The following is a 16,863-nucleotide window of genomic DNA, read 5'->3' on the forward strand; positions in this document are numbered from 1 at the left end:
TGGGGTGAAGCGGTGTTCTTGATAGTGCGGTCTGGCCTGGGCTGGCCTGTTGTGTGTATGTAAGTGAAGATGAAGAGGGAGATGCGAAAAAGTGAGGCTGTAGGAAGAAAAGTATCCGGCACCATCATCTCCCGCGGGATGGAAGGAGGTGGTTTGTGTTGGGGTAGATCTCAGGATGTGGAAGGTGCAGCCAATGACTGGTCTTGAGACCTTCCAGATTTGACATTAAGCTCATCAATATCCCGCATGCTACGCAGCGAGCGTGCCACTATTGCCATTGCCTAGTCCCAGCTACTGTCTGTCTAACAAGCCCATGCTGAGGTTTTACCCGAAAATGGTTAGGTGAATGATTCAATGACCAGAGTCCACGTTTACTATTATGCAAGAGTATCAAACAGAGTGAGCGATATTACCAGTCAAAGGAGTCTAGGTCGAGTCTATTTGCTTGGACCGTTTCATGGTCTTTGAATTCCCTCATCAGATGAACCAACCAATCACTATGACCAATTGATTGATTCTGTTTCCTAGACAATTTTCAGGGTGCGTGTCCACCAACCTCCTAGTTCGAGCGCCTCCCGGGCGACCCCGGATCCGCCCAAAGCCGGGCAAAGATGGGGAAGATGCACGAATATGCAGTCAAGAAATGCCTCGTTCACTTGGCGTCAACCGTGAAAGGGGATTGGGTAGAGTTCGATTGAGCGTGACATGGTGAGACGAGAGACTTGATCGTTTTTCGACATCGCTTTACGCGGACACATCACTCATGCGCCCCGGGTTTTTCTGGAAGAAAATAGACGCACTTGCTCGTGCGTGTAAGTCGGTAGCTCCACGCTGATAGAGCTGCATAATGCAAATCTCCCACTGTAGTTAATTTGGACCCGGTCTTGTCGGCGGTTTAGTGGACTCCAAAGATTGCAAACTGTTTAGTGCTGCTGTTTATCTCCTCATTTGCAATACCAATTGCCTCTCGCCTGTGATATATCGAAGTTGGATTAAGATGTAGGATAGCTACTGTATCAAGTAAACAACACAAGGGGTCGTTGGTGGCGGATATTGTGTAAGGATGTCTCCCGTCGCGGAAACAACAGGGTAGGCATTGGCCAGATACTCGTGGACACAGCGTAACAGCAAGTTACATGAAGCTTGTTGAAGTTACGTAGGCGGGCTTAAGCATACAGTTTGGTGTGTAAGGCCAACCGCCCGGTAACGTAATGAGAGCGATAGGCGCGGCAGACAAAACTTGGACCCTGGATGAGGCAACTTGTAACAGCAAAAGACGCGGAATGGAACCTAGACATGGAATCTTCAAGAGTCAGGAACAACAGCGGAGCGCGGAAACCGGTGCGGTGAACGACTCGCTGAAGATCGGAGTCAGACCCGCTACCAGCGAGCGAGCGACTCAGGCACTCTCATTCTCAGCTTCAGAAGTTCGTGACCAAAAAGGACTTGCCGTGCCCCGTCTTCGGCACTCGACGACCCATTTAGGGTTGACCGAGAAGAAAACATCTTGTACACCGCGAATTGCCCGTGGGGTCCTTATCTGTTGCCCACTGACACACCGAGGCATCGGCGCCGAAGTCCACTCACCGGAGGTCGCGGGTAAAAAAGCGCCGACCAAATCCTGTTCTGTTTTGCCTATGAACAGCCAGCCAAAAGCCCGCGGAAGAAAGCGACCACGTCCCCCAGTTTAAACATGGGAGGTACCCCCCACATGAAATCCGATGCGAAGTGGATGTGGATATGGCAAGGTGAGAAATAAAACCGCGCGAAAGGGCGAGGCCGACTGGACCGGGACAGTGAGCTGGGTTAGGTAGGCAAATCGGAGAAACAGTCGCCGCCATTGGTCGTAGACTGTCTCACCTTCTTTTGAACTCAGTCATTCCAATGACGTAGAGAGTCAGGGTACTGCTTTTGGTGATGGATGGGATTCTGGGGCACTGACCTTCACAGGCTTGAGTCTTGAGTAAGGGCATGGGGTGCCCTGAAGCTGACGGGGTTCGTTTGTGCAAGCGCAATAGAGACAAGGAGAACACGGGCCTGGAATCGACTTGGCTGCTTGGCGAGAGGCGACAAGAGTTCTTCGTGATCACTGACAGCGGTGGCCAAGTCCATAGGGAGGAAGGGCATTGGATCAACGGGTGAAGGTCAGCATGGAAAGGCCGGCTTCTAGAAAAATTCCAATATGCGTGGCTTTTGGCTAGTGCAGCTGGGTCCATAAGTTATGCACACCTGCATGAGCGGCTTCAACAGCTGTGGTGATCCTAAATAATACCTCACATGCTGGAAGTTGACAGAAACAATTGAGCTCAACCCCGCACTATCCGAGCTCGGTAACATCGTGGTATTTGTGTCAAGCATCTCTGATGTGCGCTCTTTTTGTACGCTAAAACTGAGCGAGGCTCGGTCCCGTCGTCGTTGGGACAGGGCTTGCTCTGCTGGTGAAATGCTAGCCTGCCGTTTTGGATGGAGATCCATTCAGTAGCTGATGAAGAAAGTTCAGCGGTTCAATCAACTCTTCTCCAATAGCCCTCGCCCGCGTTAACCCGCAGGTTAGATCGAAGACGCTAATAGCGGCGCCTCATCTCATGCGTGGAAGATGAAGGTGCAAGGTGAATCTCCTCGGTGTCCTTCTTAGACGGACACGGAAAAGACCAGAGACAGGCCTAGGGCAGCCAAGCCGATCCAGCCCAGGCGAGGCCCTGCAGAAGCTCACCCATGTCGTTTCGTGAACCAGACCGTATCTCGCACCGTATTCACTACTGTCGAACTGCCAAGGCTGGCACAGGCTCAACAGCTGCCGATAAGGCGATTGGACATGGCAGCCACTCAACGGTGACAATTTGCGCCTGGTGAGCAGTGGATGCTCATGTGTGTCCTTATTCTGTGTTGAACCTGGAACTGTTCCGTCATAACAGGCCATCCCTTCTCAAAGTCATGACTACTTAGTCAAAGGCGAAGCAGACCGTAGTAAAGCTTGTCACGATACGTCTGATTACTTGTCATAAAATGACGACTATCATGACCACTCATCGAAACACGGCGATCCCGTTTCGGTCCTGCCTGAGACCCCTACGTTCAATTAACCTCATGCCCTTCTCGTGTCCGGGTCAAACAAGACTTGGGACAACAACTGATAGGCCGGCCGAATAAGAATTTTGCAGAAGGAATCTGGATTGAGAAGATGCAGAGTAACAGACCAGCGTAGTCGTCATCGGACGGGATCTATGAAGCTATCCCATCTGAGATTGTCAGACCAGTTCCCAGTCAGGTCAGTCCCGAGGTAGATCGCGTGGGGCGAGTCTCAAATATGCTGCAATTGGGGCAGCGGATCGTTAAATATATGCACTTTAGTGTGCGTTTGCTGTGTAAACTGGATGGCTTTTAATGTCACCTCTTGAACACGACTTGTTATTTACGACTACCAGCTTCAAGGTGGAAATTGGGAAATTGAACGACATGCTTTGCGCGCAAATAGCAACTTCGCCATAGGGAAGTGTATTCCGCGCACAAGGTGGGATAAGGTATGAAGATCTATGCAATGCTATTATACAGGTGAGATGTATCAATGGCTGCGGTGCGATTGTGAAATCGCCACTGAGTCATTGTAATTGCACAACATTGCACATCAGGACAATGACTCCCGTTGCGTTCCAGGGGCCATGAGGGTGATATTTCGCATTGATACTGTATTAAGAGTCTCAATCAGCAGCTCAAGGCAAGGCAAGGCTGGCTGATGGATTGACAGAAACGGCAATCCTGAAGCGGAGCCTATCATGACTTCTTCTGTCTTCTCCAGTTGTCGCGAGTCGCGATTTCGCTGACCGCCGGGGATGGGCAAGTTAGTGTCGTCATTATTCTCGACAAGCAGCGATACGCAGCGGGAAAAACGAAAAAGAGCACATGGGCATGGGGGAGGGGGGCCATCCCATGGAGGAAAATCCCTCAGCGGAAACGGGGAGCTTGACGCCAGGTACAAGCTCGGCCAGCAATGACATACAGCAGAGGTACCGGGGCCCCAGTATGGAGAGCGCGCTACAGGACACCAGAGGACTTTGTATTCAGTAGGTCCAGACGATGGCAGGCAGACACTCACAGTTGTACATGGCTTGATGCTATCTTGAGGCAAAATCCAGCATTAGTGAGGCAATACGTTGATACAATCGAGGACCGGGCTTTGAGCCATCCCACATGTACAACGGGGCTCTAAGGATGGAAGCCAACGGGATCCGGGAGATGCACAGTGTCTTACTGACTTTAATGCCAAAAGTCCATGGGTGTTGTAAATGGCCGTGGAGATGCTTTGGTGATAGTTCGGAGAGTATTACAGTAGGTAGGCAGATGCAACAGGGCGATAAGCAAGTTTGGATACGAAAGTAAAATTACTCGCTCAGCTGTGGGTTTTTCAGGTGTCTTGTTTTTCGTAAAGCTAAATCAGTGAAAACTGTACTTGCGCGCGATCACAGTTTGTACAATCCCGCGGACATTCCCCCAACCCCTGTCAAATAAACCCAACCCAGACAGGCAGGCAGGCTATTGTTTTGATTTGTTTGTATTGATTTCCTCGCATCTCATCGCTTTGTCAAGATCGAGGCGAATCGCTCTCATTGTGACATGGATGGTGAATGACTGATTGTTAGTGTCATCATATTGAGGTCGTCATTGTCATTGTAAGCCATCAATCAGCTGTCAGCCACGGGCAGTTAGATAGATGAGACACGTCCAATAGTTATCGCTTATCAGTTTACGTGCTCTCAATTGAGTTTTGTTTTGTCTCTTGTTTACGCTGAGCACTTTCCCCCCTTGTGCTCTATCGGCAGGGCAATCTCATAACATGAGTCTCTATCTGAGTCTAGTCTTGCTGCATATGAAATGTAAAATGGTCTCTGGTCCCTCTCAATCTCTTTTTTCCCACTGCATTTGCTATGCTCGTCTCCTTTGCACCCACTGTTGAGATTACCGTCTTGTTTCCATTCCCCACGCTGGGCGCCACACACTGTGCTCTGCACCTGCATAGAAAGGAAGAACCTGGGCTGGGCCGAGGACCAGTTTAACGAGCAGAGGCTGCCTTGAGTGGACAAGGGCAAGGGCGATTTAGATGGGGCATCATAAAGTGGACCGTGCAAGTCTGCAAGATGTAGCGACCGACGTTTCATAGAGTTACACCCTAGCACGGGCTGGATTGGCTCAATTGACACTCCCCAGTAGAGAAAAAAGTTGCAGGCATAGCTCTAGAGAAAAACATTTTGATGAGACGTGAGAGAACCCAGCTCCTAGCAGAACAGTGAAAAAAAATTGAGCCAGCCGACGCTACCGGGTACGGCAAGGGTAGCTCCTACACTGGCGTGCTGGCTAACACTCTCTGTCTCTAGTTTCCAGGTGGATGCTGATGCTACTGCGTTGTTTACTGCGTTAGAATGGTATTGACTGAGATGGGGGTTTGTTGATCTCAGATATTGTTGTGTTTGGTGGTTGTTACGGCTACCTGATCTGGATATTGACTTTCTTTCTAGCATCTCATACTTTCTGTTCAACGAGTGTTTAATGCGCTGCCAGCACGATATAAGTTTTCCAGTTAATACGCGCATAAAAATCTAAAAAATCACTACATCATCAAGCTTTAAAGTACAAATTCAAAGCAAGCACGTCGCACTTTACTTTCCCCAGGCCAATGATACGAGAAGGCTAGGGTAGGTGAGGGTGTAGCTAAACCGCAAGAGGGTGTGATGAAGTTTCTTCCCTCCGTGACCTTGGATGTGATTATCTCTAAGTAGCTACTGAGATGTCGTTCGCTAATCCCGACTCGTGCGGGCTTTAGTCGGCAACGCAGAACCAAAAAGAAGGGGGAACATTGAGCGCATATGGAAGAATGGCAAATGGCACTGGGCTACAGTCTGGTTATGGTCTGCATAATGGCGGCAGAAGTAGAACAATGGATGAGTGTAATGAATGAGTGAATGGCCAATCCAATTGAAATGGATGGATTGGACTGGGTCGGCAGGGCCGTGAGAGGTCGGATCAATTCGTACAGTAGAAGAAAGAAAGAGAGGCTCCTTGTTGCTAGCTCGTACCTCGAGGACCTTCCGGTCGTACCTGGAGACGGCATGGAGCTCATAATCTGGGGCATATTGGGATTCGCGAGAGACCATGCCAGGAACCTGCGCGAGACTCGTGGGAAGTGACTGATGGGCTCCATCCTAATCCACCCGTCCCGGCTTGGGAAGAGGAAAAGACCCATATAATTCTTTTGTGCTGTGGAGCCCTGCGTCGCCGTAGGACCCGTTTGATGAGACCCCGGTCATCTGTGTTCTTCTTTTCTGTCTTGTCTACTTGTGATGGGGGGGCCACAGAAAGTCAGTGAGTAGCGAGTAAGATGGCGACGTGCATCAAAGTGAGAGACAATCAGTCTTGGAGAATCAGTCTTGGAGAAATATGCAGGCATTGAGGTGTGGTACCCACTTCAAGACCGGGTCTCCATCATTTTGATCAGGGCCGAAAGTCTGTTGGCAGGGGCCATGCAACGCATGCACGAGCGTGGGCCGGCAAGCTCGCCGGGAAAGAACCTAGCCCAAGCTTTCTCACGCATCTCACTTTGCAATTCAAAAAGAAGCTCTCGCCCAACCCAAACTTTCTCTTCTTTCCTTTCCTCTTCACCCACGAATGCTTCATTCATAAGCGACCCTAACTTCGTGCGGTGCTTGACACTTTCTTCCCTTTTTCCTCTCCACTCTACCTTGTTCCTCTGTTTCTCTCACACAACAACAGAAGCGGTACCAACCTAAGCTATTATTTCCCAATATCTGCTGCCCACCTATAGCCGCACTCTACAAAACCTAAGAATCGACATTCTCTTTTCCATCATCTCCAACGATGGCTGAAGAGAAGGCGGCCGGCGCTCCTGCGCTGGACACCAACATCGAGACTGGCGGCTTCGATGAGAAGCGAGGACAAGCTCCTCCCCCCACCCACGCCCCTAAGGCTCCCGTCGCCGAGGATGAGGAGCCCGACGAGGACATGGACGCCCTCATTGAGGACCTCGAGTCCGAGGACGGCCACGCCTTCGACGAAGAAGAAGAGACCCAGCCTGGAGGTGGCCGTGTTGTTCCCGAAGATCAGCTCCAAACCGACTCCCGAGTGGGTCTCACCGAGGCCGAAGTCATCAACCGACGACGCAAATGGGGCCTCAACCAGATGAAAGAAGAGAGAGAGAACATGATCCTCAAGTTCCTCATGTTCTTCGTGGGCCCAATTCAATTCGTAATGGTTCGTAAACCGTACCCTGATTTTTCATGCTTTGCTCGTCTTTTTCCCGGCCCTCCGACACTCGTTTGGCGTTTTTGTATCCTGTTCTCTTCTCAATTGCAATCTCCTGGTTTTTCTGTTCACTTTGAACCAACTTTCAGCAAAATACGATGCTTGGAGCACCTTCTACGTCGTTTCTGCTAAAATTTGTTTCTTGGCGAAGCTGGCCGCGATACCAGAGATGGTGTTGTGTTGACCAGGTTTTTAGCGCGGTGAAAATGGACCCACATTGCCTATTTAGGCAAATTCCACTTTCACGAACCAAAAAATGGTCTAACTCGACCATTTCTACACCAATTTTTGTGATTTTTATAGCTAACGACTCGTAGGAAGCTGCTGCTGTCCTCGCTGCTGGTCTTGAGGACTGGATAGACTTCGGCGTCATCTGCGCGCTTCTCCTGCTCAACGCTTGTGTTGGTTTCATCCAAGAGTTCCAAGCAGGCAGTATTGTTGAAGAACTAAAGTCAGTTGCCCAAGCCTTTCTTCTAGAGACCCCCGAGGGACCTCTAGACGTTCTCCCAGGCCGGTTTCACGTTCTCTAGTGTAAAAACTAACGCTGTTTAGGAAAACTTTGGCTCTCAAGGCTGTTGTCCTCCGTGACGGTACTCTCAAGGAAGTCGAGGCCCCCGAGGTCGTTCCCGGTGATATTCTCCAGGTTGAAGAGGGAACTATCATCCCTGCTGATGGTCGTTTCGTTACCGAGGGCTGCTTCGTTCAGGTCGATCAGTCTGCCATCACTGGCGAGTCTCTGGCTGTCGACAAGCACGCTGGTGACAACTGCTATGCTTCCTCCGCTGTCAAGCGAGGTGAGGCCTTTGTTATCGTTACTGCTACTGGTGACAACACCTTCGTCGGTCGAGCTGCTGCCCTTGTCTCTCAGTCTGCTGGAGGCACTGGTCACTTCACAGAGGTTCTCAACGGTATTGGTACAATCCTTCTGGTTTTGTATGACTTGCCCAACCCCAACTACTCCAAAACTGAGCTAACATCTTCAGGGTCGTCGCTACTCTGCTTGTCGTTTGGGTGTCGTCCTTTTACAGGTCCAATGGGATCGTGGACATCCTTCGGTTCACTCTAGCGATCACCATCGTTGGTGTGCCTGTCGGTCTCCCTGCTGTCGTCACTACCACCATGGCTGTCGGAGCTGCCTACCTCGCCAAGAAGCAGGCCATTGTTCAGAAGCTTTCAGCTATCGAGTCTCTGGCTGGTGTCGAGATTCTCTGCTCTGACAAGACTGGTACTCTGACCAAGAACAAGCTTTCTCTTGCCGAGCCTTTCTGTGTTGCTGGCGTTGAGCCCGATGATCTGATGCTTACTGCTTGTTTGGCCGCTTCCCGCAAGAAGAAGGGTATTGACGCCATTGACAAGGCTTTCCTTAAGGCTCTCAAGTACTACCCCCGTGCCAAGAGCGTTCTGTCCAAGTACAAGGTTCTCGATTTCCATCCCTTTGACCCTGTCTCGAAGAAGGTCCAGGCCGTTGTTGAGTCCCCTCAGGGCGAGCGAATCATCTGTGTCAAGGGTGCCCCACTTTTTGTTCTCAAGACTGTCGAGGAGGACCACCCCATCCCTGAGGAAATTGATGCAGCCTACAAGAACACTGTCGCTGAGTTCGCTACTCGTGGTTTCCGATCCCTTGGTGTTGCCCGCAAGCGAGGTGAGGGTGCTTGGGAGATTCTCGGAATCATGCCTTGCTCTGACCCTCCCCGTCATGATACTGCCCGCACTATCAACGAGGCCAAGCGCCTTGGTCTCTCCATCAAGATGCTTACTGGTGATGCCGTCGGTATTGCCCGTGAGACTTCCCGTCAGCTCGGTCTTGGTACCAACGTTTACAACGCTGAGCGTCTTGGTCTCGGTGGTGGTGGTGACATGCCTGGTTCTGAGGTCTACGATTTCGTTGAGGCTGCCGATGGTTTCGCTGAGGTTTTCCCCCAGCACAAGTACAACGTCGTCGAGATTCTCCAGCAGCGTGGTTACCTTGTTGCCATGACTGGTGATGGTGTCAACGATGCTCCCTCTCTGAAGAAGGCTGATACTGGTATTGCTGTTGAGGGTGCTTCCGACGCTGCCCGCTCCGCCTCCGACATTGTTTTCCTTGCCCCCGGTCTTGGTGCTATCATTGATGCTCTGAAGACTAGCCGTCAAATTTTCCACAGCTAAGTATAACCTTTTCCTACAACTTCAGGGCCTTGCTAATCTTCCAATAGAATGTACGCATACGTCGTCTACCGTATTGCTCTCTCTCTTCACATGGAGATCTTCCTTGGTCTTTGGATTGCCATCCTCAACAGGAGCTTGAACATTGAGCTTGTCGTTTTCATTGCCATCTTCGCCGATATTGCGACCCTTGCCATTGCCTACGACAATGCTCCTTTCTCTCAGACTCCCGTCAAGTGGAACCTGCCCAAGCTTTGGGGTATGTCCGTCCTCCTCGGTGTTGTCCTTGCTGTTGGTACTTGGATTGCTCTTACCACCATGTATGCCAACTCTGAGGACGGTGGTATTGTCCAGAACTTCGGTAAGATCGACGAGGTTCTCTTCCTTGAGATCTCTCTTACTGAGAACTGGCTCATCTTCATCACCCGTGCCAACGGCCCCTTCTGGTCTTCCATCCCCTCTTGGCAGCTGTCTGGTGCCATCCTGATCGTCGATATTCTTGCCACCCTCTTTTGTATCTTCGGTTGGTTCGTTGGCGGCCAGACCAGCATCGTCGCTGTCGTCCGTATCTGGATTTTCTCTTTCGGTGTCTTCTGTGTCATGGGTGGTCTCTACTACTTCATGCAGGGCAGCACTGGATTTGACAACCTGATGCACGGCAAGTCCCCCAAGCAGAACCAGAAGCAGCGATCCCTTGAGGATTTCGGTAAGTTTCAACCATTGACTTGACGGTAACATTCAGTTCACTAACTCTACTGCAGTTGTCTCTCTTCAGCGCGTCTCGACTCAGCACGAGAAGTCTCAGTAAACTAGATGGTATATACCCGGACCACCATCGACCGGACTTTTCACTTTCGCTTTGTCTAAATTTGAACTGTATTACTCGCACCCGAGTATTAAGACTCCTGGAGTGGTTGAGGAAACTTTCATACCCCTAGAGAACGTCTATTAGACATCTAATAATACAAGTAAAATAAATAATTCGTCCTCTGAAACATCTATGATCTAATTCGTATCTGTGCTCGTCGTCTGCTTTTGCCCCCTCGGTGCTCACCTGATGCTTGGCTATCTCACCTGCGACAAGTTGGCCTTCCATTTGGGTCAGTACAGACCCACCATCCTTGATTGGCCTCTCCTTCAGCCTCGCCTAAGCACCATCCACTCAGTGTGACATCAGTTTGCAACCTGAAGCCCCCTCCGTGTCTTAACTGCTCACATTTGCCGCTTCACAAATCCTGACAGCTTCATTACTCCGCGGTCCTTGTCAAAAAGCACGCGTGGAAGCAGTCAAGTGTCATAAGGACGATTATGAATCGCGAAATCCCTGGCTATTACTACGGTACAAATTTCTGACAAACAACTGAAGTTTACGTACTTACTTACACTTTGGCAGATAATGAGAAAAAGAAGTATTTCAAGATCGAAAAAACGCATACGGCGCCCTCGTCGGCTGCTTGGTCGTCGGATGCCGTGAAAAGGCGCAAAGTCGAGCACGATGCACAAAAACTTGCGGAACGCCAAGCGCATCAAGTAAAGAAACACATCAAGCGCCATTTCGTCGCCAGAGATACAGTGTCCTCTGCACTCCTTACGAGGGAGATCGGTCTTCCCTATGTCGCCGAGAGCGGCCGTGGTAGAGTAGAGGATGAAGACCTTGGTGCTGCAGCGTGGGCAAGAGGCTTAGTAGCCAAAGGCAACGTCCCTTTTGCACCAAGCTTTGCAAGAGAGCGACATGCAAATATGCCATGCTTTTATGTTTCTGGGGAAGATGAGAAGACAGGCCTAGGGGCTTCTTATGCCAGTAAGTCATTGGGCTGCTGCAGTGCATGACTTACACATGATGTCTGACTTGCCTTCCAGCTTTGGATGAGGAGACTTTGGTGGGAAGCTATATTCCTACAGATGAGAATGACGAGTTGGTCTGCGAGGCCGGAAGATACTTCAATCTACTAACATAGTACAGAATTCATTTCTCACGAGAAGCACCCAGCTCTTCTGGCAGGACCCTATCATTCCGTACAGAGGCGGTACGATGTCCACAGATGTCATCAATCAAGTATCACCAGCCTTCACATACAATACTCTTGACTTCGCGCGAACCTGATAATACCTGCGGAATATACTTCTTTTCTCCACGACTGTCAAATCATAGGGACCGCAATTGCCCACAATGGCTGCTTGGCGAATGTACCTATTCTTTCTGCTTGACCATATACTGAACCCTGCTGACTTGTAAACAGCAATTTTCTACCAGAGAGTCGCTTTCCCTCACGAGGGACGTGGCGAATGGATGGTTCACAGTAGTACACCCGCCCCTCCATCTTCGGACCTTACTTGTGTTGCTAGCTCCAACAGAGGTCTCCTTAAAATGCACTCCGATGGGAGTGTCTCGGTGGTTGCCCCCAGAGTCGCCCAGAACGGTGTACAGCTCCCACAAGAAACATTTGCACAAGATTTCCAGGAGGGCAACCATAACGTTGTGCTTACTGGTGGGAGGCAACCTAGGCTTTGGATAACAGATCTTCGCGCCCCTGAACCACAATGGTCGTTTGCGAATCACGCAAGCTCCATCTCCCATATCAAGAGTGTAAACCCCCATCAGGTGCTGGCATCGGGATTGAAGAGCTCAATGGCTCTCTACGACGTACGCTATCTTTCAAGTGACCCACGCGGAACAAAGCCACTGTTGCATTTTCATGGACATCGCAATGAGGCTCACTTTCACATTGGTTGGGATGTCAGTCCGGAGCTGAACGTGGTTGCTGCGGCACAGGATAATGGGACTATGAAGCTCTTTTCACTAAGATCAGGCCGTCAACTACGCTGCCCAGCTGTCGAGACTATTCACGTCGATACGCCTGTCAAGGCGCTGATGTTCCAGAGGATGCCTAGAGAGAGGATGCCAAGTCTTTTTATTGGGGAAGGGCCTTTACTGAGGAAGTTTTCCTTCGGAATATTGGAAAGGGATGATGAGGCCTGAAATTCGTCCCAGGATAAAATTCTTTGCAGAAATTGCGTGACAAAGGCATAGGTAAGGTTTTGGCTTTGAGGAAACGAAAGTCTTGGTGGAATATCTAACGGAAACTAAACTTTATAATAACCCGACCGTAAAGGAAAACAAACACGACCCAAAGGAAAAATGACATAAGAAAAGTGATATCAACCCAATGAACAAACAGCGTATGCCCAGCTGTGTTCCAATGCTGGATTACTCCAAGTCTTCTCATTCCCTTACCAGGGGCTACGTAACTAGCATATCAACCCAAACAACTATTTATGAGAGTGTGAAAGAAAGTCACCAAACAAAAGAGGTATGTGAATAGAGCTAGTGGCAATACTTTATTTAGATCGTGAGCTTTGCAACAGGATCAAAGCGCGGTAGAGACACTTCCTCAGTCACATAGCCCTGAGACTGAATCTTGGGCGATATAGATACGAAGAGAACTAGGTGAGGCGCCAGGGATTAGAAACCATTCTTCCATCATCTGTTTCGCCGGAATGTCATTGACTGAATTTTCTTCCTCTTGTTCAAGCCTGATGTGTCAACTCCCCTGTCATGGCTGGCAGCGCCACAACCATCAAAATAGCCCCTGATAGAGAATGACTGCTCACAATATGGCACCCAACATGGACTGGTAACGGGAAAAGCGGGTACCTTCAGCCCATTTTCATAGATACTGATGCATATGAGAGAGATGCTAAAATAAAATGAGAGAAGACGTGGCGATTGAGTGACATCTGGCAAGCTGATAGTTGACCCGTGTTCAAATTCCTCTCCAACAAGGACGAATCTTTACCAATAGCAAGTCTTCAGGATTGAAAAGCTCTATTACTTGTGAGATTCTTTAATTGACCAGACCATCAATTTCAGCCTCGAGGCGTCTTGAGAATAGATGGCTTGTCGAATGATGCATGGATTGACCACATGACCATGTATGAAGACCTTGCCGTCTAAGATCGCTCTGTATTGATCAGACAAGGCAAGCTCACTAGTCTGCAGCTGGTAGGGTTTAAGACACCCATTTGGCTCTATCCAACAGCTCAGCTCGCCCGTGCATAGTCAAACCTCGCAAAACGCCAATATTGGTTATATCTTCTATATTAACATCAACTTAAGATAACTGAAGCCTAAATGACACGGAAGCTCGCTTTAGCTCTGGCTCACCGCTCAGTCCTGTTTGCAATTCCTTTGTTGTAAGCCCTGTTGTAACTTGGTAGGTCTTATGCACAACTTGACCTGTCACTATGGTAATGCTGCGCCTTCTGGATTAAGGACACAGTCAAACAGAAATGTAGGTTGCATAAGTAGTCACACGGATTAAAGGTGCGGTTACATAGAATGCCACAAAGGATTTCACTTTCAAGGAACAAAAGGAACCAAGTTGATATTGATTGCCAGCTGTTGCCAACTGTTGCCAACTTCACTTGACTGTTTGCTCGTTGGCTTTGAACTATCCTTCCTATAAGTTCTCATCGTATATTTTTCTCCTTTTCTCGAGCCATATTCCTTCCATCAATTCCCATCACATATTTTCCACTCACCTCTGCACAGAAATCGACTGCCAACGAGCCCAGAGAGCCTGCTAGTCGATACTCCACAATGGGAGTGGTAAAGGTAGGTGGATGAATCTGCTTTTATATTGCAGAGAATCGACTGGCATGGTCTGAAAAGGCTTAAGAATGGTGGCATATCCTTTTCAGCGTCAGTTGTTACATTCAGGCTTCCACAGCGTGCCCCTTCACTCTGTGCAGCTCTCCAAACACTATCATCTTCACTGGGAATCTCAAGGCTTGAATTAGTTGATAATGCATGAAACTGACTTATGGGTTTAGCCTTTCAAGTGTCCCGAGTGTAGTAAGCCGTATGGAAGTCAGTCAGGCCTGAGGGAGCACGTCAATACCGCTCATAAGAACAAGAGACATCGATGCCCGTACGGATGCGGAAAAGAATACACTCAATGGAATGGGATGAATGCACACGTCAAGGCCGAACATGAGAATACTGTCTACCCATGCCCATACAAAGAAGAAGAGGGATGCAAGGTCAAAGACTTCAGACAAAAGCGGTCTCTGGATGACCACATAGCCAAGAAGCACCAGGGAAAAGAAGGGAACTCTTACAAATGTCCTGACTGTCCCAAAAAGTATACCCAGTCACAGTTTGGCGAAACACGTCAAGGCAACGCACGAAGGCGTGCGTCTCCCTTGCCCTTACAAGGAAGAGGACGAATGTGAAGTAGATTTTGCTACTCCCGACGGAGTTAAACAGCACGTCAAAGCTATTCACGAGGACTGGCCACGCTTCCCGTGTCGAGCCACCGGCTGTACGCAAACATTCAAGCGTGAGGATTACGCCACAAGTCATTATAAGCGCGTCCATGTCGATGATCCCTTACCGTACAGCTGCGGCTTCTGTGGTAAGAAGTTTCAGTTCCTTCCCAGCAAAAATGCACACGAGGAGAAACACACACAGCACGCCTGTCCAAGGAACAGCTGTTATCAAGGGTTCAATTCCATTGAAGAAGCCTTGGAGCATGCGAAGGATCCCCAACATCGCAGCGATCAACAGTTATACGAATGCCCGATCAAGAATTGTCGCCTCGCAATCATCGGCAAGGTCCTAGACAAGCCTTCTCTGGTAAAGCATTGGAATATGCACATCAAGCGGGAACACATTTCCGGTGAGCTTGAGTTGGTCCTCAAAGATGCAAAACAGCCGCCTTTCCGAGACATTCCAATTCTTGGTTCGATACTGGCAAACAACCACTCAATCCTCTTGGCGTCTGCTTCACTCGACAACGCTGTGCCTGAGCCCGAAGAAGACGCAGATGAAGATGAGGGGGGGGGACGAAGAGGAAGACGAGATCTTGATTAGTGACGACAAGGATATCAATATCCTTGAGCAAAACAAAGATTGGTGGGGTATGTATGCACTTGTTATCGCCCTCGATGAAGATTGAAGAACTAATCGTCCAAATAGAGTCGCACAAAGATCACCTCGTTTCCTTCAATGCCAGGGGTTACAAATGCGCCGGACCGGCCCTTGAAACGACGCATTTCATTGTTGGGGGCTGCCCCGTAGGCGCAATAATTGATTTCGACACAGCATTGATGAGACGCAGTCGGGGCAGAAGGCTCCCGACCATGTCGCTCGATAGTCGGTGTGCGAGCTGCCACTCAGAGATGAGGATTAGACAGTTGATCAAACGATTCGACTCTCCCAAGCTCGACCCGAAAGGTGGTCTCGGTGCCCTGACCGAAACGTTTGCCACCGCAATATCAAAAACCTGGACATGCACCAAGGATTACGAACGGCGAGTTCAGCAGCCAGTTCGGGAACAATCGCACCGAAAAGTTGTCATCATTGACAACGAGTTCAACCCGATTACGCACGAGCTGTATGAAACAGCCATTATTGATCGGGTTTCTGGCGAGTCACTCTTGAACACTCTGATCGTTCATACCGAAGAAACAAAGTCGACTGTTTCCACCCGGCGTACACAGGGAGAGCGGGTCGATATTATCAGTCATCTACACAGGAAAAAGGTGTACGCTCGAAGCCGCGGATTGGCACGGATGGACGTGCACGAAGTCGCGAAGAGGTTACAAGAATCCGGCATTGCACCAGAGACAATATTTCTGGCCTGGCATGTATCATGCACTGACCTTCAGCTTCTCAGAAACTTTTTGGCCAAGGGGGGATACCACAATATCTTGCCCAAAGACAGAAATTGTTTCCCTTTGATCCCTCTCTTCCGCGCCAACGTGCCTAAGGGGTGTTTCCCTTTACGTCTTGAGGTCGTATACCCCGTAATGTTCCCACGGAGCGACTTGTGTGGGCTCAACCACCGAGCTGAAATCGACTGTCAACAAACCCTCCGGGTTTGCAATGGCTTTGATGATTTTTGTGAGCCGGTTGAGAGCCGTGGTAAGGAATGGCGGCCTGCTAGATTCGAGAAGGAAGCCCAGCGCCTCATCCGGGATTACTTTGTTTAAGGTGAACGATAGTGCTGCGTGGGTTCCTCAGGCATCCAGCACCCACTCCATCTTCAAGCCTGACTGACGGTAGCTTCCCTTATTATTAGTCCTCACTCTCATACACACATCACATCTGCGCTGCTCACACCCTCACGACAAATAGCTTCGGAAGCGATGGAAGCATCTTGTATGCATGGCTTGGTGGTGTTGCGGAGACAACGCAGATCGGAGGATGAGAAGGCAATCGGCAGGTAGCCATAAGCTTAGACTAGGATTTAGGGTCGTTATGATGAGATTGTATAAATTTAGACTAGATTTAGGCCAGCTTTTGAAGACTTTAGGATGAAATCCCCCTGGGGCAACCCGAGCTTTTCAAAAAGCAAAGGGGTTTTCGTTGGCTACCATCCAAGTCACCCGCTGCTTTATTTA

The 16,863-nt window shown here is 49.5% G+C and overlaps 3 protein-coding genes across 3 annotated transcripts; all 3 read left to right on the forward strand.

The window, feature by feature from the left end:
• The first annotated feature begins 6,575 nt into the window (after positions 1-6,575).
• On the forward strand, positions 6,576-10,451 carry BKA55DRAFT_552016 (plasma membrane ATPase). Its single transcript, XM_046191402.1, has 6 exons — positions 6,576-7,260; positions 7,629-7,762; positions 7,864-8,244; positions 8,295-9,455; positions 9,507-10,162; positions 10,218-10,451. The coding sequence occupies exons 1-6, from the start codon at positions 6,868-6,870 to the stop codon at positions 10,262-10,264; spliced, it is 2,772 nt and encodes a 923-aa protein (XP_046057313.1). The 5' UTR covers positions 6,576-6,867; the 3' UTR covers positions 10,265-10,451.
• Positions 10,452-10,562: 111 nt separating this feature from the next.
• BKA55DRAFT_552023 (uncharacterized protein) lies at positions 10,563-12,720 on the forward strand. Its single transcript, XM_046191403.1, has 5 exons — positions 10,563-10,795; positions 10,850-11,257; positions 11,317-11,371; positions 11,420-11,643; positions 11,697-12,720. Exons 1-5 carry the CDS (start codon positions 10,765-10,767, stop codon positions 12,434-12,436), a joined length of 1,458 nt encoding a protein of 485 aa, XP_046057314.1. The 5' UTR covers positions 10,563-10,764; the 3' UTR covers positions 12,437-12,720.
• Positions 12,721-14,056: 1,336 nt separating this feature from the next.
• BKA55DRAFT_588962 (uncharacterized protein) lies at positions 14,057-16,452 on the forward strand (the record flags this gene model as incomplete). The annotated part of the gene is made up of 5 exons (XM_046194862.1): positions 14,057-14,071; positions 14,290-14,650; positions 14,697-15,259; positions 15,291-15,378; positions 15,437-16,452. The coding sequence occupies 5 exons, from the start codon at positions 14,057-14,059 to the stop codon at positions 16,450-16,452; spliced, it is 2,043 nt and encodes a 680-aa protein (XP_046057315.1).
• Between the last annotated feature and the right edge of the window lie 411 nt (positions 16,453-16,863).

This window comes from Fusarium redolens, assembly GCF_020744475.1.
Source record: "Fusarium redolens strain MPI-CAGE-AT-0023 chromosome Unknown BKA55scaffold_1, whole genome shotgun sequence".
NCBI classification, from domain to species: Eukaryota; Fungi; Ascomycota; class Sordariomycetes; order Hypocreales; family Nectriaceae; genus Fusarium; species Fusarium redolens.